Source organism: Hippocampus bargibanti, linkage group LG05, assembly GCF_051943395.1.
Source record: "Hippocampus bargibanti isolate YZ-2025 linkage group LG05, ASM5194339v1, whole genome shotgun sequence".
Classification (NCBI taxonomy): Eukaryota; Metazoa; Chordata; class Actinopteri; order Syngnathiformes; family Syngnathidae; genus Hippocampus; species Hippocampus bargibanti.
The window spans coordinates 27,095,850-27,120,002 of NC_142738.1; the positions used below are offsets into that span (position 1 = coordinate 27,095,850).

General features: G+C 41.0%; 1 protein-coding gene across 3 annotated transcripts in view; it reads right to left on the reverse strand.

Annotated features, from left to right (window-relative positions):
- Positions 1-24,153, reverse strand: part of ckap5 (cytoskeleton associated protein 5) — a 64,207-nt gene that overhangs the window by 14,383 nt on the left and 25,671 nt on the right. The window contains exons 22-38 of one of the 3 annotated variants that reach the window (XM_088997530.1): positions 23,136-23,249; positions 22,865-22,993; positions 22,521-22,715; positions 22,297-22,417; positions 20,248-20,333; positions 18,046-18,153; positions 17,357-17,479; positions 17,004-17,153; positions 16,696-16,899; positions 16,472-16,607; positions 16,167-16,360; positions 15,908-16,083; positions 14,181-14,204; positions 10,751-10,924; positions 10,517-10,637; positions 9,266-9,445; positions 8,999-9,186 (exon numbers count right to left, since the gene is read on the reverse strand). In XM_088997530.1, the coding sequence (XP_088853656.1) occupies positions 8,999-9,186; positions 9,266-9,445; positions 10,517-10,637; positions 10,751-10,924; positions 14,181-14,204; positions 15,908-16,083; positions 16,167-16,360; positions 16,472-16,607; positions 16,696-16,899; positions 17,004-17,153; positions 17,357-17,479; positions 18,046-18,153; positions 20,248-20,333; positions 22,297-22,417; positions 22,521-22,715; positions 22,865-22,993; positions 23,136-23,249 (2,423 nt within the window). The remainder of the gene's footprint in view (positions 1-8,998; positions 9,187-9,265; positions 9,446-10,516; positions 10,638-10,750; positions 10,925-14,180; positions 14,205-15,907; positions 16,084-16,166; positions 16,361-16,471; positions 16,608-16,695; positions 16,900-17,003; positions 17,154-17,356; positions 17,480-18,045; positions 18,154-20,247; positions 20,334-22,296; positions 22,418-22,520; positions 22,716-22,864; positions 22,994-23,135; positions 23,250-24,153) is intronic. The other 2 variants (XM_088997532.1, XM_088997531.1) reach the window with 2 other exon arrangements.

Here is a 24,153-nt window from a genome sequence, read left to right on the forward strand (position 1 = left end):
CTGTGTCACTCGTCATGGTGAAGCAGCCGCAGGAGTTGTCATCTGATGAGGAGGAGATTGCTGCAGATTCTAGTGAGCGCATCAAAGAAATGTTGGAAAAGTGGAATGAATTGCAGGCTTTTATCGAACAGTTCCATCAAGAAAAGACGGTGGCTATGAGAGTCATCAACATGATGAACGATACTGTGATGCCTCAGTTTCGTAAGACCTTACAAGTCAGAAAGCAACAGGTGTCAATTAAGAGGTTTTTAATCAGAAAAAATGATGAGGAGTCTCCAAATAAGCAAAGAGAAGCTACACCAGAGGTTAAGTTACCAACAGTCCTTATGGAAGGTGACTCTCCTTCGATAAGCCATCAACGACCATCAAAAAGGTAAATAAAACTTTAATTTCCAGCACAGTTTATTTCTTTACAGTCCTCATGTAATATGCCTCTCTTTCCAAACAGCAATTCCCTCTGACCTTCGATCTCCAACACCATTCCATCAAGCCATCAATGACCATCATAAAGCTAAATAAAACAACTCTATTTTATAGCAGTTTATTTCTTTAATTACAGTCCTTATGGAATGTGATGTCAAAATTCCCTTTGACCTCGGACCAACGCCATTCCATCAAGCCATCAATGACCATCACAAATGTAAATAAAGTTACTTTATTATACAGGGCAGTGTGTTTCTTTCATTACAATACAATAGCACATTTATTATACCGTATTTTCACGACCAAAGGGCGCACAGTGTGAAAAGGCGCAGTCTCATTTATATGTGCCATTTCTGTATTTAACATACACATGGGGCGCATCGGATGATAGGGCGCAAGTTTTATATACCGGTACATATCCTCTACTGCCATACATACATCCGCCTTACCACAACATACAGGCATACAAGTGCGCGTATTTAAAAAACAGATCGGGAGCAAAACTGAGTTTGGTAGTGCTTTATTCATTAATAACAAAGTAATATAATTTTGTAATCATTGCTCAATAGGACGCTTATTGGCATGGTAAAAAAATAACAGCAAGCTGCCCTAAATCCAACATGGCAGGTTCGCTTTCCTCACTGTCAGTCACTTTCTGTGCCGTGCGTCTCCTCGGAAATAATGCCGGCTTTTCCGAAAGCTTGAACCACCGTGCCAGCAGACACGTTACCACTCTTCGCGAAGCTGTGGTCTCCTTCGGTCATCCATCGCTCCCACGCCGCTCGCAACCTCACTTTGAACGGCCGGTTCACACCGATGTCCACGGTTGGAGTTTCTTGGTCAACCCACCCGGAATAACAGCAAGCGTAGCGTCCATCTTCTTCACTTTCTGCTTCACATTGTCTGTGAGATGCGCTCGCATAGAGTCACAAATCAGAAGTGACGGTGATGTGTGGAAAAAAAACTCCCTGTCTCCTTACATACACCTGCCTCAGCCACTCCATCATATCCTTGTCCATCCAGCCCTTTTCGTTTGCCTTAATAATGACGCCTGCTGGAAATGTCTCTTTAGGCAGTGTTTCTTTTAAAAAACACCATCGGCGGCAGTTTGTCTCCGTTCGCATGGCAGCCAAGCACAACAGTAAACGAAGCCTTTTCGTACCCCGTTGTGCGTATCGCTACCGTGCTGGTTCCCTTCTTCTCCACCGTGTGACTCATCGGGATGTCGAAAGTTAGCGGTACCTCATCCATGTTGGTGATGTGGCTCGGCTGGATGCGCTTGTCGGCGATGTGCTTCTCGCAGTAGGACCGGAAGTTCGCCAGCTTTTCAGAATAATCCGCCGGACTGCACTACCGTAGTCCTGGTCCGGATGGAAAAATGGCACCGTTTCATAAAACGCCAGCACCAAGACGGACCTCCTTGGAAATGTTCAATTTTCATTTCCTCCACTAGCGTTAGTGCTCTGAGTCGGATGGTGACAGTCGAAACGCTCCTTCCGCTCGCTCTTTGCTCGACGATCCATTGCTCGAGTCTTTCCTCCAACTCCGGCAATCTTGCTTTATGTCCACGAAAAGCTGAGTCTTCTTCACCTGTCGGAGCTCGTCCTCCAGCTTCCTCCACTTGCGAACCATTGACTCGTTAATTTTATATTCTCTTGCGGCGGCTCGATTCCCATGTTCCTCGGCGTAGCTGATAGCCTTCTGTTTAAACTGAGCTTCATAACCATGTCTCTTTGCCATTTTCAGGGTTGTTGGAACAGCAATGTTCTGCATAAAGCACATACCTGTTCTTTTATACACAATGCACGCCCACACATCCCCCTTCATGTTCTCTACCACGTCCTCATGGTGGTCTCTAATACGTCCGCACATTGGGCGCACTGCACTACAGGGCGCACTGCACATTTTGAAAAAAATCTGAGACGTTTATATGCGCCTTATGGTCGTGAAAATACGGTACATAGAATAAGGTATGTTGTGTGTAGTTTTAAGGCTTATTTAGTTGAAAAGTATATTTTATGGAAACCTGGGAAAGGATTATTCCCATTTTAATGGTTTCGTATGGGATTTTTTTTGTGATACACACTCTGTCTGGGAACCAATTAAGTTCATAAGCCGATGTCTCACTGTATGAGTTTAGCCATATGCTGGAGTGTTCTGATAACTCCTAGTTTGTGTTGTAGAGGGTGGTTAGAATCGAAAAGTATTGGTCAGTGTGCGTAGTCTTCCTAAAGACATCTGTTTTTAGCGCTCTGTCCTCTTTTATAATTACAATCCAAAAAGGCTAGTTGGTTGTCTTTAATGTCCTCACGAGTAAATTTAATGTTGATGTCTACAGAGTTGAGGTGATCCGTGAAGGATTGAATTTCTTGTTTTATAATTATGACGAAAGTTTCGTCCACATTTCTAAGCTAGTGTCTAATTTTGTCCCAGGGAAGGATGTGAGGGCCTGTTTCTCCATCTCTTCCATGTACAGATTAGCCACTATGGGTGAAAGTGGTGAGCCCATAGCATAACCATGAATTTGTTTGTAAAATTTCTCCCTAAATTGAAAATACGTAGTATTAAGCCAGATTTCAAATAATTGGCAGATGTGGTCCGGTTTAAGTTTGGTTCTTTCATGCAGAGAAACGTCCGCCAGCAGTCTCGTACTCACCACTGAGACTGCTGCTGGGGTTGGGACAGATGGAAAGAGAGAAGTCACATCGTAAGATGCCAATGTTTCCTCGGGTTCCAATATGAGGTCTTTGATACTCTCTACAAACCCTGTGGTGTTCTCTACGTGATATTCTGTGTTAACTCCTTGATAACTGGCAAACTACAGCGAACATAATCAGAGACACAGGTCGGAAAGTACTTGGTGTATCGAGTGGAAGAAATGCAGATAAGGAGACTTGGTGGTGGAATGGGGAGGTGCAGGAGTGTATAAAGAGAAAGAGGTTAGCAAAGAAGAAGTGGGACAGTGAGAGGACGGACGAGAGTAGACAGCAGTACAAGGAGATGCAGCGCACGGTTAAAGTAAAGGTGGCAAAGGCCAAACAAGAGGCCTATGATCACTTGTATGCTCGGCTGGACAGCAAGGAAGGTGAGACTGATCTTTACAGGCTGGCGAGACAGAGAGACAAAGATGGTAAGGACCTGCAGCAGGTTCGGGTGATTAAGGATAAAGATGGCAATGTATTAACAGGTGCCAGTAGTGTGATGGCAAGATGGAAAGAGTACTTTGAAGAATTGATGAATGAGGAAAATGAGAAGGAACAAAGAGTACAAGACGTGATTGTTGTGGACCAAGACGTAGCAAGGATGAAGTGAGGAGGGCGCTGAAGAGGATGAAGGGGGGAAAGGCACTCGGGCCTGACGATTTACCAATCGAGGTATGGAAGTGTCTTGGAGAGGTGGTTCCTGACTGAGTTATTCAACAAGATCTTAGATGGTGAACAGATGCCTGAAGAATGGAGACAAAGTTTACTCGTGCCCATTTTTAAGAACAAAGGAGATGTGCAGAGTTGTACTAACTACAGAGGAATACAGTTGAGCCATACAATGAAACTCTGGGAAAGAGTAGTTGAAGCTAGACGAGGAGCAGAAGTGAACATTTGTGAGCAGCAGTATGGCTTCATGCAAAAAAAAAAAAAAAAAAAAAAAAAAAAAAAAGAGTACGACAGATGCAGTTGTGAGGTGTGCTGTCGGTGGGACTCCACCAGGGGTCAGCTCTGAGCCCCTTCTTGTTTGCTATCGTGATGGACAAGCTGACAGACGATGACAAGAATCTCCTCGTACCATGGTGTTTGCAGATGACATTGTGATCTGTAGCGAGAACAGGGAACAGGTGGCGGAGAAACTAGAGATGTGGAGATATGCCCTGGAAAGGAGAGGAATGAAAATCAGTTGCAGCAAGACGGAATATATGTGTGTGAATGAGAGGGATCCAAGTGCAAGAGTGATGCTACAGGGAGAAGAGATAAAGAAGGTGGAGGACTTAAGTACTTGGGGTCAACTGTCCAGAGCAATGGAGTGTGGAAAAGAGGTGAAGAAGCGTGTCCAGGCAGGCTGGAGAAAAACGTCAGGTGTGATGTGTGACAGAAGGGTTTCAGCTAGGATGAAACGTCTGTGTAAGCTCTCAGTCGTACAGGAGTGGTCCATCGATGAGAAGGTTTCTTCAGCCGTCATCTGTACAAAAGTGAAGGTTTCGGACGTTTCGCCTCCTATCCAAGAGGCTTCGTCAGCGAACTAAAGTCTGACTGGTCGTATCGGCCCCATTTATATATCCCTAATGTCCAGACATGGTGGCGCAGGACACAGCTATGATAGGTCCCTACTCTCAGGTTGGGGGGGGGCAGGGGACCCCTCCCTGTGGCCCCACTGACTGTTCCTACATTCCTGACTAACGACTGGCCTATTACCCCCACTCCCCAATGAAAATTGTAAAGAGCAGTACATTGGGGAGACTCAACAAATTCTCAAAAAAAGACTATCAACATCGCAGGGATAATACTAGTGGGCCTCAATCGGCAGTACATTTGCACCTAAAAGCTAGCAACCACTCATTTGACGACAATGAGGTTAAAATCTTAGCGAAAGAACATAGATGGTTTGAAAGGGGGGTAAAAGAAGCGATTCTTATAAAACAAAAAAATCCTTCATTAAACCGATCTGGTGGGGTAAGGTTCAATTTGGATCGTTCATACAATAGCCTGCTTAGGCAAAACAGGTTAGGCAACTTTTGCAATGCTGATGAGGGTCGTTATGCTGATGAGGTGATACCGGGGGGAGTGGGGGTAATAGGCCAGTCGTTAGTCAGGAATGTAGGAACAGTCAGTGGGGCCACAGGGAGGGGACCCCTGCCCCCCCGAGAGTAGGGACCTATCATAGCTGTGTCCGGCGCCACCATGTCTGGACATTAGGGATATATAAATGGGGCCGATACGACCAGTCAGACTTTAGTTTGCTGACGAAGCCTCTTGGATAGGAGGCGAAACGTCCGAAACCTTCACTTTTGTACAGATGACGGCTGAAGAAACCTTCTCAGCTAGGATGAAAGGAAAAGTGTATAAAACAGTGGTGAGACCAGCCATGATGTTTGGACTGGAGACAGTGCCACTGAAGAAAAGACAGGAAGCAGAGCTGGAGGTAGCAGAGCTGAAGATGTTGAGGTTTTCTTTGGGAGTGACCAGGTTGGATAGGATCAGGAATGAGTACATTAGAGGAACAACTCATATTAGAGGCTTTGGAGAGAAAGTCAGAGAGGCCAGACTGAGATGGTTTGGACATGTCCAGAGGAGAGAGAGTGACTATATCGGGAGAAGGATGCTGAGCCTTGAACTGCCAGGCAGGAGACCGAGAGGAAGACCGAAGAGGAGGTTTATGGATGTGGTCAGAGAGGACATGAAGGTAGCTGGTGTGAGAGAAGAGGATGCACAAAACCGGGATAGATGGAGGACATTGATTCGCTGTGGCGACCCCTGAGGAGAAAAGCCGAAAGGAAAAGAAGAAGAAGAAGAAGAAGAAGACCAAACAACAGAGCCAAGATAGTTTTTAAATATTTGGCTACATTGTATGTAGAGGAGTCAATGCTACAAACAATGGGTCTGAGGGGGAACCCTTCTTTATGTATTTTTGGCAGGCCATAGGACGTCTCCCGGGTATAAATCTAAAATACATCCGTTTGTCGATACGTTTTCCTTTCTCTAACTTTTGGAGACAGTCTATCGTTTCTTGTATTTATTGGAAGGGTCGGTCCCTTTTTAGTTTCTCATAGGTGTTAGAATCACTGATTAACCTATTTATTTTGTCTTCATAATCCAATGTGTTGAGAAGCACTGTACACCTACCCTTGTCTGCTGGCAAAATAGTAATACTTTTATCTTTTTGTCGAGTAGTTAATGCCTTTCTCTCTTCTAATGTTATGTTGGACGGAGGTGTTTGGCACTACCGAGAAGGGCTGATATTTTAATGCGTAGCTCATCTGCCTCTGCATACGAAAGTTTGGTATTTCTAATAGCCGATTCAGTAGCTGTGATGTAGTCTATTGTAGGTATTGTTTTAGGAGTTACTGAGAAATTTAAAGGACAACCAACGTGACTTTTCTGTTTATTAACTGACACCAGAGAAACGTTTTATATCATCTAAAATACCCAAAATATGCAGTATGATATTTTTAGTCAAATGCAAAACACCAATAAAAATGACTTAAAGTGTCCAAAATCTGCAAAAAATTTAGCTGCGAATTGGGCATTTTCAGAAAGTCCCGCCCCCATTTCGTGACGTCACGCCAAGACGTCTTGCATTGCTTGTGAATCAAAACAATGGCTTCAGATTCGGAGAATATGCTTTCTTGTTACACATCCAGTTATGAATATGATTCAAATAGTCCTGATGAGCAAAGCATACATGTTTGCAATCGATTAAAGAATTTATTTGGGCCATTTTGAGGCAAACGGGCGGGGGGGAATGTCTCACCCAAAAAGAGGCAGAAAATGGCGACCAGCTCCGGTGAGGAATGAATCAGCCCGTTTCCACAGGCTGATACATTCCTACCATGGAGTTTGCCTCCCTCTGCTGGCGGCTTTTGGGTATAAGACATGGTTTTTAAAAACAGTACGGCAAAATACATTGACGTGATGGAAAGACGCTACAATGCGTCTTCTTTACGGTGAGGAGGCGGTCCTTTTCTGACGTCACGTACGGACTCGTCACCAACTCAAAAACAAGACTTCCTGAATGTTCAGCGCGAGTCTTAAAACGTAAAATATAGCTATATGCGGTGGAATCTTATTAAAATACGCTCAGTAGAAGTCATTTGAAAACATTTTACAAATTATGGACACAACTTGTTAGTACAGCCTTTTCTGTCTCTGAGAGATCTCTGTCTGACAAATTTTTGATCAAATTCTCCCTTGAAATCTGCTGATTCCTAATTTTTCCCGTGTTTACCAGAAGCTGTGATTGTTTCCGTCAAAGTAATTTTTGAAATTCACTCTTTTGTCTTTCTTTGGTTTTGCTGTGGTGCCTCATGTAACCGGATTTAGTAAATTCACACACTTCCTGATAGATTTTGTGGGTAAGTTCAGTTTGTAATTGCTGATAATAAGTTTCTATTTCTGATTGTTTTTTACCTCTATGTTAAGTCTCCTAATTCTCCTAATCATTCTTCAACGTTTAAAAAAAGCTTATATTACCAATATAACATATTGTTATATATTTTGTTTTATTTAATTGTTATTAACAATATGTTATGACCTGTCATATTGTGTTGCACATTATGTGTTTTGTGTATGCTGTGGCTGGTATATTGTTAATTATTAATAATATAATAATAAAATGTGAAAAAAAAGCATACATTAACAGTTAATACTTTTTTCCCCACATTTTCAGATGGGGGTGTGCCCCGAGATAATTTCAACGGAAGAAATGTGCCTTGGTTTGAAAAAGGTTGAAAAACACTGCTTTAAGTTAGCTAATTTAAAAGTGGCCTTTTCTAAGTTATATACCAGGAGAAGGATATCTCTCCCAAAGTTTATCAACATCGCAGGGATAACACTAGTGGGCCTCAATCGGCAGTACATATGCACCTAAAAGCTAACAACCACTCATTTGACGACAATGAGGTTAAAATCTTAGCGAAAGAACATAGATGGTTTGAAAGGGGAGTAAAAGAAGCGATTTTCATAAAACAGCTAAATCCTTCACTAAACTGACATGGTGGTGGGAGGTTCAATTTGGATCAGGACAATAGGAACAATCAGTGGAGCCGCAGGGAGCAACCTGAGAGCAGGGACCTATCATAGAAGAGTCCGGCACCGCCATGTCTGGACAGTAGGGATATACAGTAAAGTCTCGTTATATCGATATTCAAGGGAGTCCGAAAAATATCGATATAACCGGGACTATCGATATATCCGACCCTGTTTGCATGTAATTTTGTCCGTGCGTGCATAGAAATAGTATCGATATAACCGGGACTATCGATATAACGAGACTTTACTGTATATATATATAGGGCCTAAACTAGACTTTAGTTCGCTGAAAAAGCAACTTGGATAAGAAGCGAAACGTCTGACACCTTCAAAGAAGTACAGACGACGACTGAAGAAACCTTTTCATCTATATTTGAAATTAGATTCTTTGTGTAGTTTTATTTATTCTTCTATTATTTATACTTTTGTCTGTGTATTTATTGTTCTTGTCTTGTGACTTAAGTGTTGTTGATTTTTGGAAGGAGCTTATAAATAAAATGTATTATTAATTATTATTTTTATTATTGAGTGCAAATTCAACTGATATTGATCATGTGTCCGAATGAGCTTCCAACCTTACAAAACATTCAAATTGACTGCTTACTTGATAACTGTAAATTTAAAATTGCTCTATAATAAATTTCTAAACTGGCACACTGTCCTCCTCTATTTGACCCAAATTGTTTTTCTTTCTTGCAATTGTCGATTGTTTAGTTTTTGTTCCTCTTCATATTGAAGAAAAATGCAACTCCATTAAATTATTTCTCAATAATTAAACCAAGACCGGTGTTCAACTTGATATTATCATGTTTCTTATTTGTTAACGAAGGCTCAATTACCTAATTATGTTGGTCTGGTCAGACTTCTCCAGCACTTTGATGACGAGCATGTTTACAGATCTGATGACCTGCTGACCCTCCTCTGTGTCCTCCACTCTGCTGTCAAGGATCAATGTTATCAGGCCATGAATCAAGTCCTTCAACACACCCATGGAAGCCTCTCTCGCCAAAGACTCCAAAGAAAATAACTGAGGACCAGAATAAGGAGTCCACCAGTGTTTCTGCAGCAGGCTCACCTGATAACATTCATTTATCGACGATACTTACAGACAGCATGTTTCCTAGGATGCAGCTATATAGTTTGAATATAACCTTCTTGTCCAGCCTGTCATCTGCCATGTGGGTATTGTAGATGAGCCTCAGCTGCATGATTGTGGCAATCAGGAACTGGTCAATGTGTCCTGACATAACCTCTGCCTTGTTCTCCTGCCACAATACTTCATCAATCTAGGAGGACAAAATAATATTGTTTCCCCATTAATTTAGATACTATATCACAAATATTAATGTAATGCTTTGCAATTTTCTCAGGAGGTTTTTGCATCTTAGTTTTTGAAGACACCGGCTATCGGAAAGAACCGCCTCCGCTAATAATAAAGCTTCTCACCAAACAGTCAAAAGTGATGGTCAGAACAGGTATGTAGCTTTGTTTGTATTTTTAAGTCATTGGGTTATTTCTGCTTCATTTTGCACAATTAACAATGCTTGCAGGGTCTAGATTTTCAAGACTACAGTACTACACTCAAGGAACCGGCAAGTGTATTCTTTGTCATTTTATTCCAAGCACGCAAGAAGAAATATAATAATTTACGCAGGAGGGCACGCACAATATAAGCACACACTTGTAATTAGCTAATTTGCTGCCATTCCCGAATTATTCGGGATTCGAAAAGTGTGCCGTGGAGCTCCATTCCTGAATTTTTTGGGGTTTCGCTTTTTCTTGCGGGAGGGGTTGTGGGTGCCGATAAAGCGCTGGTCACACCACAGGCAATATTTTTCCCTTCTAAGAGGGGGCAGCATTTGCCTTTTGTCCATGTTAGCGCTTTGTTACAACTTCAGCTGTTGTTAAAGTGCTACATAAATCAATGTGTACATATTCTATTGTATTTTGTACAGCCGCCCCCATTTCAAGCTCAGAAAACTCCAGACCCATATAACTTACGAATTTCCTTTTTTTCTGATGAAAGAAGAGAGTCTAAGGTTTGTTACGCTGAATTGAATGTTTATGTATTCCTAAAACTCAATATTCTGTGGGTCCTGCAATTTGAGTGAAAATGAGAAAAACCCTAGCACTGGAGTGGACACATTTATGCACATCACCTGGCAGTGAATGAGTTAAAGATGCAAATTGTTAACATTAGTTGGAACAAGGTGTTTATGAAAACAACAAAATAATTAAAAATGCAAATATAATAATATGCTACTTGCACCAAATTCCCAAGTAATATCTGATGACATGCAACTGCCTTACAGCCGTCAAGATAATCGACACAATAAAGGGCAAACAGTGATATTTACCTGTGCAAGCGCCTGTATGCTAGTGTTAATGTCTCCACTGGCCACCTGAGAGATGACAAAGTTTATCGTGGATGCAGTGCTGTTGTGGAGGTCATCCAAGTGTGGAGAGATGGCACGCATCCTACGAGAAGAGTGAGAGCGAGAAAAGACCCACACAACAGCATTAAAATGAACATTAACTTCCATGTCCAAGATCGGTTCAGGGTATCTCTTGTGTGTCTGGGTTAGACATACTTGGGCTCAGGGATCACAATGGGCTCCAGCAGCTCATCAAGCTTGTGCTGTACAAGATCTGGCAGCTCGTTTACTCTGCTCTGGTCCATCTCAATCATGTCCAGGTCTAATTGGAACTCTTTGGGGATTGGCATGTGAGACGAGTCACTGTGTTGGGCGTTTTGACGGGTTTGACTACGGGAGAGATATGGATGTCAAGTTAGGTATGTACTAATCAGTAGAACACTGTGATGTTTTTATATCATGAATTAATGAATACATCAGGACTTTTAGATATTTTATCGATTTGGAGCGTTTTTAGAGTCAATCAACTGAATCTATTGCCCTGAAGATTAATGACCAACGGCGAAATGCCTTTTAATAAATAAAAAATAAGTCAATTAAAAGGAGTCCAAGATGGCGCCGAGTAGGCAGCCGTCAGCAAGTGCTCTCATGAGCCTTGCTTTTTGTTGTTGTTTGTGTATTGTTTTGTGTTTTCTTTTGTCACTTTGTGTTGTTGTGCGTCGTGTGGAATGGATACGGATTGTTTTTCAGCGTTTTTGACCACGACATTCATCAAGGAGGAGACTGTGCTGAGCGGTTGCGCCTTTTCGGCAGCATGAATATGCCAGTACTGTTTTTGAATGGGAGGAATGTCGGTGCCATTCGACTGTCATCGCTGGACACCACAGGGGCCATTGTGCTTTTTTGCGCCTGTAATGGGCAGCATCTTCACAGCCCCGCTTTGTTCAGTGGAAGGTCAGTGCTGTTAAGACAGTCTGCGGCTGGATGGATACATGGCTTGAGGAGCCCGCGATAAGGAGCGCGGATGTGGAACTGTCGCGGCTTGGAATTGAAGCGGATTTATGTGGGACAGGAGATGTGAGACAATCTCTTCGTCTCTTCATGCTACAGCTGCGTGTTTGCTTTCAACATTTAGCTTGTAGTCGACGTGCACATTCCACCATGATGTCCCTGATCCTCTCCTCTTTCATGTGGAACTGCTTTGTGTAACAAAGAGGGGACAGAAAGTGCTTCAGAATGAATGACTCTCTGTGTCTTTGTGTTGTCATGTTATTTGTTATTTAGTTTTTTTGTTGTTATTTAGTTTTTTTTTTTTGTTCTTTTGACTTCCAGACGGCGCCGCGAGAGTGGCTGCCTTTCCAGCAGCGCATGTATTTTGTTTTTCTACTTTCATAACTTTGCTGCTGTGAAATGTAAATGTCTCCACTGCGAGACTAGTAAAGGCAAATCCAATCCAATCCAAAACAAACCAGGAATGTGTCAGAGTTTGAAAATTTTTACCAAAAGCATACACATCTAAATATTATGCAAAAGTTGACCTCACAATTCTACAGTTTGGATGAAGCCAGTGAGAGCTGGAGGTGACGTGTGATTCTTTCACAGAAAAAAATGGACTCGCTCGCAATGCAGATTATCAGCTTTAGGATGTTAACTCATCAAACATGGAAATGTTTCTGATCGTGACCATAGTGTGGCTATAAATGGACCACAACCCTGTTCACATTCCTCGTTAGTGTGGTGTATTTAAAAAAAAAAAAAAAAAAAAAAAAAAAACTTTCCCTTCCACACTTGCATACAAAATGCACGTCAGTAAGCCACTGGTACGCAATAGTACAGAAAATACTTGCACACCAGATTAAACTATGTCAGAGCGCTTTCGCACGGTGAACTTGATTGCACCTCAGTCAGCTCAAAATTGTCTCAAGTCAAAGTCAAGTGAGACGCCATGATTAATAATGCAATTATAAACTGGTGCCAAATTCCTCTTGTCAAATTCTTGTGTTGCTAATCTTCAACTAATCAACACCTAAAATTGTTCAACTTTGACAAGGACTTATTCTCCAGGAATGACGATTTCACGGGAAAGATCGTGACAAGTAGGGTCCGATTTTCGTGGCCTCATTTTGACAGTACAGAAAAATGGTTTGCACGTGCACTATCCAGTGAATCGCAGGTTATTTGAGCTTTGTCCAGAGTCATTCCTTAACATCTACGATCGTCATGATAACACCGCCCTGTGGTTTGGTTGGTGTCGGAGTCTGGCAGATCAAATAATTGCCATCAGTTTAAGCACCAGAGGTGCAGATATTTTCACTGGTGGTAAAAGACAGAACTGATGCCAACTCCGAATCTGGCCTGGAACTCCCGCTAGCCTGCTAAGTGCCATCAGAGGGCCAACATGCTCAACGACCTCAATAAGTGACTCACCTAAATAAAATTCCTGAACATTTGCTTTTATGTCAACAACAACGACCCTATTTTACGTTTTAAGACTCACGCCAAATATTCCGGAAGTCTTGTTTTTGAGTTGGTGACGAGTCCTCACCCTGCGTCACTGAAGGAACGCCCCTGACCGAAAAAAGGACACATTGTAGCGGTCCTTCCATCACGTCAATGCATTATGCTGTAGTTGTGTGGTCTGAAAAACCTTGTGTTGCACTCAAAAGCCGCCAGAAGAGGGTGTCCAAGCTCCATATAAGGAATTTATCAGCCTGTGGAGACGGAGGTGGCCACAGGAGGTCGCCATTTTGTGCCTCTTTTCTGGTGATCGTTTCTCCCCAATGTTGCCTCAAAATGGCATTAAATAAATTCTTGTGCAATTCATGTTGCACCAAAAAGAGGCAGAAGAGGGCGACAAAGCTCCGTGTAAGGAATTAATCAGCCTGTGGAAAAGGGCTGAATTCCTTACACGGAGCTTTGTCGCAATTTTCTGCCTCTTTTTTAGTGCTACATTTTACCCCCCCATTGCCTCAAACGGAATAAATTCTTGAATCGATTGCAAACATGTATGCTTTCCTCTTCAGAACTATTTTAATCATATTCATAACTGGATGAGTAACAAGAAAGCATATTCTCCGAATCTGAAGCCATTGTTTTGATTCTCCAGCAAAGCTTGGGGTGATGCCACAAACAAGGGGGCGAGACCTTCTGAAACTGGCCACTTCATGGTTATTTTTTTTGCAGATTTTGGACACTAAGTCATTTTTATTGGTGTTTTGCATTTGACTAAAAATAGACTGTGTGTTTTGGGTATTTTAGATGATATAAAACGTTTTTCTGATGTCAGTTAGGAAACAAAAAAGTGATGTTGGTTGTCCCTTAACACATACATTTTAGTTTCCACTTACTAAGAGGTTGAGAAAAATAAATGTTACACATAGTCTAAGCATGAACAACTAAAATGAACTTATATTTGAAACAATTTGGACAATAAAAATGGAGTATGGAAAAAAAGAATTCTAAAAGTTACATTGGATGACCATTCGAACTACACTTTTGAAAGTAGCTAATCCAAAAGTAAACCCAATCCAATCCAAAAGATGTCACCCATTTTGATTAAGATTTTATATTCTCAACAGGGGACACAGACACAGAAGGAGAACGAGGGGGAGGATGAGGAGGCGGAGAAGGAGGAAAATGTACTCACATCCTATAAGTGCGATACATAAGTCTGCTCCGGAAAGGAAGGCAAGAAGAATACAGAACAAGAAGAAATCACAGGAGAAAAGAGGAGTTAAGAGACATGCAGGCAGCAGGCCCACCATCCAGGCAAAAGACGCATTTGCTTGCACTATCAGACTCTGTCAAGCCAGTGCCATATATGGGAGGGGGTGAATTTTCATTTCACTTAATACCTTTAAGGATATTTCACCAGGCAATGGAACAATTCAAAATTTAAATAAGTAATGGGTGAAGTTCAGACCTTGACGTTTACTCTTGTTAATGCATTTGTCTATAGTACATCTTTGAAGAGAAAGCGAGCGTACAAGACTGTGGGGGGGGGGGGGGGGATGAGACAGTTAATATACATATTGAAACATATTCTGAGATGAAATGGATTAGTGCAGTGATTCTCTAAGTGTGGCACTCGTGGATGGTGGCATCTGGTTGTATACCAGCAAATCACTGTTAAGTTTTAACTTTTTTTACAATACATTTTTTCACTTAATATTCTTTTTTAAACTTGTCTTTCTGTTAGCAAAGCAGGACATTAAAGCAAACCATTTAAGTCTTTTTACCCCTATGTGCGCTGTTCACTGTGCAAATGCTGTGCACATTAGAGTGGCCAACAATCAGAGATTATGGCATAGGTGTCAAAGTCAAGGCCCGGCCGGGGTGGGCAAATCTGGCAAGCCACATCATTTTAGTTGACCCGCGATGACCATGATGCTTGCTAAAGTCCAAACCAAAATTTCTAATTGTCATACATAAACCACAATAAGTCAGTATTCTTGAATTCAGATTTGAAAACCAGTTGTTCATTAATTTGTTGTGCGTTCTGTATGTAGGGGAAATAAAATATGATCATGGTTTTCCCAATTTCATAACGGCCCTCAAGAAGAAACCATAAGTACAACGTGGCCTACGGGGAAAAATGAATTTCACACCCCTGCATTAATGCATTCTATGCTAATTCAGTAGCTCCATAACTTACCATTTTAGTGTTAAAATCAAGACTGAAGACTTCAGAGCAGGGGTCGGGAATGTATGGCCTGTGAGCGATATATGGCTCTTTTGATGATTGCATCTGGCTCGCCAATAACGCTAAATACATATTCTCACTTTTTCGCTGTTAATTTCCTGTTTGGGCTGCAGTTGACGGAAAGCGCAATTTTGATTGGATTATACTGGCCGTTCATGTTGAAACAGGTAAACGGCCGTTTTAAATAAAACAAGTAAAAAAAATGACGAGTATCATGCACTTTAAGTTGAATGGACAAAGGATTCGCCTTTGTGGAGAGAAAAGGTTCCGATTCTAATTTGCAATGAAACAATACCAACGATGAAACAGTTGAATGTCCGTGGCACTTTGATAAGCCCCATGCTAATGGTAACATCCGCGAAAGACAGCAAAAAGCAAGTGTAGAAGCTAATGAGCCGTGTGCAGGCTGGCAAGCAGTAACTTCGCGTGTGTGTGTGCGTGGGTGGGTGTGTGTTTGTGTGTGTGGGTGTTGCTCTCACTGAAGAACATTTCTAAGTATTTTACTTTTATGGCTCCTTTTGTCAAAAGGGGTTCCCGACCCCTGCTGTAGAGGTATGAGGATTGCACTTGACAACTGTGATATTGATCCTTCATAATTTGACACTCAAATGGCAAAAGATTGTTTCATTTAAATTACATTGGTGGTGTAAATGTTGCTCAGGGTCACCTACTTGAGTTTGTTCGGTTCTTCCTGCGCAGACTTGCGAAGGAAAGTGCCATTGGGGTTAGCCGAGTGATCTCTTGGAGACCGCTCATTTACACTTTGCTTGGCTGGAACAGCAGCTGTCTTCCTTGCTGACGAACGTTTGATCCTCTCTTCCAACATGCTCATATCTTTGTCTGACAACTGGAAATGATTGAAGGTGGTAACGCAATGTCAGTTTTGGAGATAGATTTGCAAGACTGGATGTCTGCAATCTTCAAACTTACATTCCCAATTAGTTTATAGACTTGGTCTCCGCAGACATTGTAGACGGCCACAACCGTGTTAAGAGCAGCATTTCGAACAGAAGTGTCCCTATCACCAATGTGAACTGCGATCTCTTTTAGAGACTTGGCTGGAGTTGGTTGGCATACAGTCATTCCATAGCCTTCTATCAAACAACCCAACTCCTCAAGACATTCTGTAGATGTCAACCCAAAGACACGTAAGAATTCTTGCAATTGCAGCTAGCAATAATATTTCAGTAGTGTAAATGCAATGACCGATAGCTCGATATATTAGAGTGACTCACCAGCTCTTTGTTTGGAGTTTTTGGACTTGGTACCATCCATGAGGTATGGAAATACCTTGGAAGCAGGGTAAACCTTACATAACATGGCCAGTATAGCCCGGACATCTTTGCGAACCACATCCTTAGATTCCCCAACCTTTGAAAACAAAGACGGAAAAAGCAAGGCTTAAAGTTTAGACACAGAAAAATGGCCTGTATTGCAATGCAGTATGGGGTGTGCTCACCTTGAGTAGGAGATAGGGGACAAAGGAGTTGGCCTCATACTCAGTGAGATGATAGTTCTCTCTGTCCAGCATGGTAAAAAGCAGCTTCAAATACTCCATCACTTTCATCAGGACAGTGGTGTTGGTGTCAAAAAAGCGAAGAGTGAACCACTTCAGAATTAAGTCCAGACAGCTTATGGTTGCATCACTCTCACTCTCCAACCTCTGCGAAATAAGACAAGTTCAGTGACTGCTTGAGATAATTCACAGTTCGAAAGCCTAAAATTTCTTCAGAAAAACAAAGCATCAACCAACACATGCGTCCAGACCTCAATCATGACACTAATGGCCTTGACGTGTCTCTGGAAGTCAAGATGGAAGAGTTCATCCTGGAGCCACTTGGCAAAGCAGGTAGACATCTGAGTCTTCAGCTGCTCCAAATATTCATCGCGAGGAGTGATGAAGTTCCACTTCAAAATCTATTAGGGAGGACAACCAAGTTCAAAGCTTACTGCAGGTGTGATGTTTTACTTTTAGTGATACAGAGAACCATAATATTTCACAATACACTGTATAGCAAGTAAGAGTATTGAACTGGATTTTCACTCTATAATGAGTTCAAAGCTAAGAGCTTATAATGTTCTTTGCTCTCGTTTCTTGATCAATGTAGTCAGTCAAGCACCTTCAGTTGCTTCTCCTCTTTGATCCTCTGCTCTTTCGCATTAGGGACAAGGATGAAGAGGGGTCCAGACCTGTCCTCCTCATCCTTCATTCCTTTGGCTGCAGGCTTCTTGGCAGTTGTACTCTGGAATAAAAATGAGACAAGGCCAAAATGTCTGAAATGTTTAAACATTAATAGTTTACACAACAAAACACATACATCGCACTGAGAAGAAATATGTACTGTATGCGAGTCAAAATAAGTGAAAATCGACTATGATTATTATTCCGGAAACATGCAATAACTACATTCATGCAGAGCAGTAACATGAAAACACTAATCAATTGTGTTCTGAATTTTGAAGCATGCAGGCACTGCAATTTTAATCATAAATTGTGAGAAGCATTGATTTATTTTAAAATGTGTACATGAATTAGTAAGATTTTATCTCAGATTAGTTTGTATTAGTTTGATAATACATTTTAATAGTAATACCGCCATTAGTAACTATAATCTCAGGATTGGACAGTGTAAATACCAGAGCAAGGGTCACGGCGAGTGTTAAAGCTTAGTGCACACTTATTAGTCGATCCAAACATTTTTAGGTTTGCTGTGTCATTGCTCGTTGAAAACAAGCGCTCACAAAAATATTTGATTAGTGGTAGTTGTGCAACAATTGTCTCTCAGGAGCACATATGTTCCACATCTACCTGTTGACTGCCAGCAGCAGTTTTCCCTTTGAGGGGCTTTTTATTAGCATTACTGTCTTTGTCCTTTGAGGGAAGAGTAGTGTCAGGTTCCTCAGGGGGAGAAGATTGCTGATCGAACAGAAAAACCAAATAACGTTGAGATCTCAGTCAAGAATTAAGCAAGTCTTAACAAATGATTTACACAGACATATAACACCACCAAATGTCTAAAACAGAGGTCATCAACATGGGGCCTGTTGACAGGCAATCCCAAGCTCCACAAGAGCACCCTGCCAGAGAGTTCCAAAATAGCTTACCAATGAATTGGCAAGCAGGCACAATGACAGTGACAATAGAGCGTTGATCAAATTGGTAGCCCCTCACATTAAATCCAAATTCTTGGTGAACAGTATACCCTAGCACTCAGTTTCCAATATGGTTGCGCCTGCTCAAAACATTTGACAACTGATATACAAACAGGACCAATGTTAAAATTAAAAATACTGTACTGAGTTTATTTTGCTCTAAATCCTGACTGGACTATAGAACAATCCTAAGATTTTAGATAATAATACATTTCATTTATAAGCGCCTTTCAAAACTCTCAAGGACACTTTACAGCGACAGATATTTGTTTCTCCGGGTGAGCAGCGGCAGCCACACGCTCCAGCATTCACTCAACCCGGAAGTAACATGAAGTAAAAAAAAACAAATAAACAAATAACATAATGACAATGCAGAGTCATTCATTCTTCAGCACTTTCTGTACACTCTTTGTGACATGAAGCAGTTCTAAATGAAAGAGGAGATGATCAAAGCGTATGAGTACAAATATTCCCGTTTTTAGATATCCATTCCATAAATAAGGTGTAAATGGCAATATAATAAAGAATTTGTGGGGGACTATATACAATACAGATACCGACTGTCTACAATATAGATTCAATAAGAAAAATAAACGATGGGGTTGAGACTCAAAAGAAATACATTATGTTCATATTTCAACAAGAAACAAATACCTATTTAGGATTTAGCGATAATACAATATTGATACGTACAATGATAAACATGTCATAAGTATCAATGCAAAATGCTTTTGTTGAACTTATCGTAAGGGGAAAAAACTAAACAAAAAAATTGGCATGGGCATGTCTCTAAGTTGACTAGACGTTTCGCCTCCTATCCAAGAGGCTTCGTCAGCGAACTAAAGTCTTACTGGTCGTATCGGCCCTATTTATATATCCCTAATGTCCAGTCTGGACATTAGGGATACATATGACGGCTGAAGAAACCTTCTCATCGATGGACCACTCCTGTACGACTGAGAGCTTACACATACGTATTCCTGATACATAGGTAATGTGGGAGTAAAAGTTTACAGTCTTTGACATTCTGTAGCTGTGGTGTTAAACAAGCGCTGAGCCACAGTTTAGTACTCAATTCACAATAGTGTAAAGAAAACATGAATGAACTGTCAACTCCTGGCATGACCGTGCCCGCCCAAATAAATAAATAAAATAAAGTAGCTCAGAGATCTTGGTGCATTCAAAGATAATATTTGTTTGCTACAACAATGTTGGAGGTTCATGTCACAATCTACAATGCTGTTTTGGGGCAGCCCCTTCCACATATAAGCAGTTACCATGCACTGCTGGTGGAGCAACGTTGCACGGTCCATTACAATGTACAGTACGTATATAGTTATACATTATAATGTAGTAAGGTTATGTCCTCAAAATTTTTAACAGATTCTTTAAAATATAATTTTCCTCTTAATATTTAATTGAAATATTCTGAATTTAACCTTGAATCAATGTAACTCTTTTTCTTACTTTAAATAAATTATAATCATAAATATGGCTGATTGTGATTTTTTTGTTTGCCGCGTCAACTAGCAGTACTAAGAACTACAGAGCACGTAGTATAATAAATATGTTTATTTAGTCTTTATATTTGCCAGATTATCTGACTTTTTCAAAGTGGTATTGGCCTGTTTTCTATTCAAAATTGAACATTACAATAAAGTAAAATTATCAGCCTTTTTTCTCTTCTGTCCTTATTTTGGGTAGATAGAACAAATCATTGCTCAATGCAAAATATTGATAGCACCATATTGGCCAGCCCCATGATTAGAATAAAGACAAATTCTACATCGCCATCAATTGCAGTAAAATGATAACTGAAAATATGTTTGAAACAGCTGGTTACACAGACATACAGTACCTTCTTGGCAGCTACTCCTCCTCTGACTTTTTTAACTTCAGGCTTATTTTCGGCAGTATCCTCACTGACTGCCTGTGACCTGGAGGCTGTAAAAATATGAAAACATTTGTAAACAATAAAAGCAGACAATGTGGGATCATCGTCATTTGCCAACATAAATGTCAATCTGACTAAGTGTAAACATTAAAACACATTTTCAAAAGACAAACACCATAACTTTGAACAAAACAGGAACTATAGTTACAGGTACAGGGCCACTGTAATGTATATAAGTGACATTGAATAATGTGCTCAACTGACATTGAAGCTAACCTTAGGCTAACAATAGCCACTCAGACATTTTGATACACAACAGCTTCAACGACACTCGAGACAAAAAGACGAACATGGTCGAGTAATTGTTTCTGGCCCCTTGCCTGCAAGAGGCAATGATGAAAGGTTTAGCAGACCTAACCTCACCTAACCGATGTCTGGTTCGCATTTGCAGCAAATTGGTGTGTCGATAACTGGACCTCGTTCTCGGGTCTACTCGACTTGTGGAGGTTCTAGAGCGGTTTATATACGAGTTTCAGTGCTATGGAATGGAATTTAGAGCAGGCAGTGTATTTGAAATGTTTAAAACCGACATATGACATATACATAAAGGTTTAAAACCGACATATGACTCTATTGTTTCAACAACTCAGCATTTTGAGAAACTATATGTTGCCTTTTTGTCGTGCCAATGACTCTTTTTGACCTTCCTCCTCCTCCCTGATCAGGAGATGGGGCTCGGTAATGATGACACAATTGGCGGTCCCGGTATTCTGCTTCGATCCAGATGGAGATGGTTTCTCCCAAATTAGCTGCACAAGATCTGGGTTGAAAACTATGAGGCACTGCGATGAAGATTTCTTAATTGACCAACTAAGGGGGACCACTATCAACAAAAGGAATCTATCTGCAGCGGTTTAATCCAATTGAATGGACCTTGATAACATTCTAACTAACATTGTATATTATAATATTGTGTCAAATCTTGCCCACTTGGCATCCATCTTGGTTTCTTATTTTTCCTTGGATGGCTTTTCTCCCTGGTGGTTTGGGGCAGGGGATGTGTCATGATGCTAAAAGAAATGTTAAATAATTTTGTGTGTTCTGGATTTTGGATGGGAGAAAGGTGCGCATTTCTCCCCATCCAAAACAGAGTTGGGCGACCACTAATTGATTTAGACTGATTGAGAAGGTGATTGCAACCACCTGGGAATGGCCAATTGCCGCTGGGACCTGATTGGCCAGAAGCTCAGGTGAAGCACCTTTAAAACTAGACTGAGCCAGTCACTTCGAGGAGGAAGAAGAGGGACAAAGGACAAGCTGGAGAGCAGTGTTACCTGGGGCCTGCCGAAAACTGATATCAACTTCAAATAAAGAAAACTCACAATACCCTTCCTGCATCTGGCTGAGTGAACTTTTACCAACTTTCCACCTGCTTGCTGTCTCGCCGCACGACAGGATGCCATTAATATTTTACAACTGGGCATTTGAAGACTTATGAGACTCTTTGTGAATAAGGGCTATATAAATAAATATTACTTGAAAGACCATCTTTACTCTTGGGCCATATTATTATTACATAATTCTACATAAAAAAACAAGTAAAAAGATACGTCAGTCAGGTATATTGAATATTTGTAAGGTTATTCAAAATGATTATAAAATGTTGAACCTTTGTCCATTGATATTCACACATTTAGTATACAGATTATCCAGCGAATAATACTGATATAAAACACCACTTTTGCTCGCCTGTTTTTTTGTTTTTTGTTTATTTGTGCTGCTTTAATCACTCGTAGTGCGTATAGCAAACCTTTGGGTTTAACTTGTTGCAAGCAATAAGAAGAGCTGAAGGTTGTGTCTTGTTGCGGAGCTTTTGACGCCTGCAAAAGTATATCTTCCTATCTTTAATAATAATTAACGGATGAAAACCACTGGAGCCATGCTAAAATTTTAATGTGCACCGTTTCAAAGACTCGATAATGCACAGCGATACAGTTATGGAGTGGGACAAACCGTCTCTACTCTGCTCTGATGGGCCTTTAGCACCTCCACTTTTGGTTGGAGGTGCAGGTTTAGCTGGCATCACTGCTCTGGCCTTTTCCAACATGGCTAACACCTGGTCTTTGGAAGATGCCTGATAGGAGGGAAGCATAAATACACATAATATTATAGAAAGCACTATACTTTACTGTTTAGAAATTTAAACAGTTTTGCAATTCAAAGACATTTTCCTGTACCTTGAGTTTGCCTGTAGCCTTGTTCATCTTGTCATAACCAAGGTGCATCATGAATGTGGGGAGAGCATCCTGAGCTTTCTTCCTCACGTCACCATTTCTGTCTTCTAGGCATGCATATAGATTGGGTACGCAACCCATCAGATCACCAGGCACAGATCTCAGGGTGGGCAACTTGTCAGCTAACCAGCCCAACAACTTTGAGAGGAAGGACATTGTTAGGTTTTGGAAAATGATTATACACAACGAATAAGGGCTTAAAAATCAATATGGCCCTAATTTTCCATCAAGAATTGAATGAATGAGATGATTGGTTTTTCTCCCCCTGATCTTTATGTACTATGTACCTCCTGTCGTAAAAAGGGATTTTCCTTCTTTAACTCCTCTGATAGCTCATCTCCTTCCAGCCATTCTTTCATCCCAGTCTGCTCCACCCAGGCTTGCAGAGTGGCCATTGCAGCAGCTCTGACATTTGGCTACATACAGATAAACATTGCATATTAAGAGCATACATGCAATCAATACAAATCAAAACATGACTGATGCAGAAAATAATGAATGATAATAATAATACATGAAATGATGCATGTGAATATCTTGTGCGCTCATCTTTGGTACCTTACTGTCTCCAAGCACAGTGAAGATGGGGAATCCGAGTGTTTTAACATGCTGTTTGAGTCCAGGCCCCATAGCGGTGGCAAGTTGCTGCAGGATGGTCAGGCTCTGTTGCACCTTGACATACAATGCAATTTTATAAACATCTGAATTTCTAATTTGAACGGCCCCCTTGATTGTATTCATAAATTTGTATTGCACAGTGCATGTCTGTGTAAGCTCTCAGTTGTACAGGAGTGGTCCATCGACGAAAAGGTTTCTTCAGCAGTCATCTGTACTTCTTTGAAGGTGTCGGACGTTTCGCTTCTTATACAAGAGGCTTAGTCAGCGAACTAAAGTCTCTTAATGGTAGTTTCGGCCCGATATACAGGTAACATCCGGTTTACGACTGGCGCGAGTTACGACCACCAGACATTTTTTTCTTTTTATTCTACGGCTGCCACTTCTACAGTCAGCAACACGACAGAGGTCCGTGCATGATGATTTATTAAGCTACAAAACAAAGCGCTGGTCCCAAAAAGAGGACCAGGGGAATAATCAAAAATATAGAATAAAAATTGATAGTACGGAATATAAAATCATTAAAATGACACTAAAAATTATAAGATTTATAAATGAACTGTCAACATATTGGTATATAATTGTATTCAATAGAAAATGTTGCTTAAAAACAACAGATTGACATCATATACTATCCTGTCGTACAGGAGATGCCAGCGTGAGCCATTTTGAATGCTTTTCGATTTGCGACCGTTTGACTTACGACTGTTTTGTCGGAACAGTCGGAACTCGGATGTTACCTCACCCCACCATGGCGATTTGGTGATGGATTTTGCTGTTTTATGACAATAGCTTCTTGAGCAACCACTCAGATGACGACAATGAGGTTAAAATCTTAGCGAAAGTAAATAGATGGTTAGAAAGGGGAGTAAAAGAAGCTATTTTCATAAAAGAGCAAAACCCTTCACTAAATCACCATGGTGGGGTGAGGTTCAATTTGGATCGGTCGTACAACAGACTT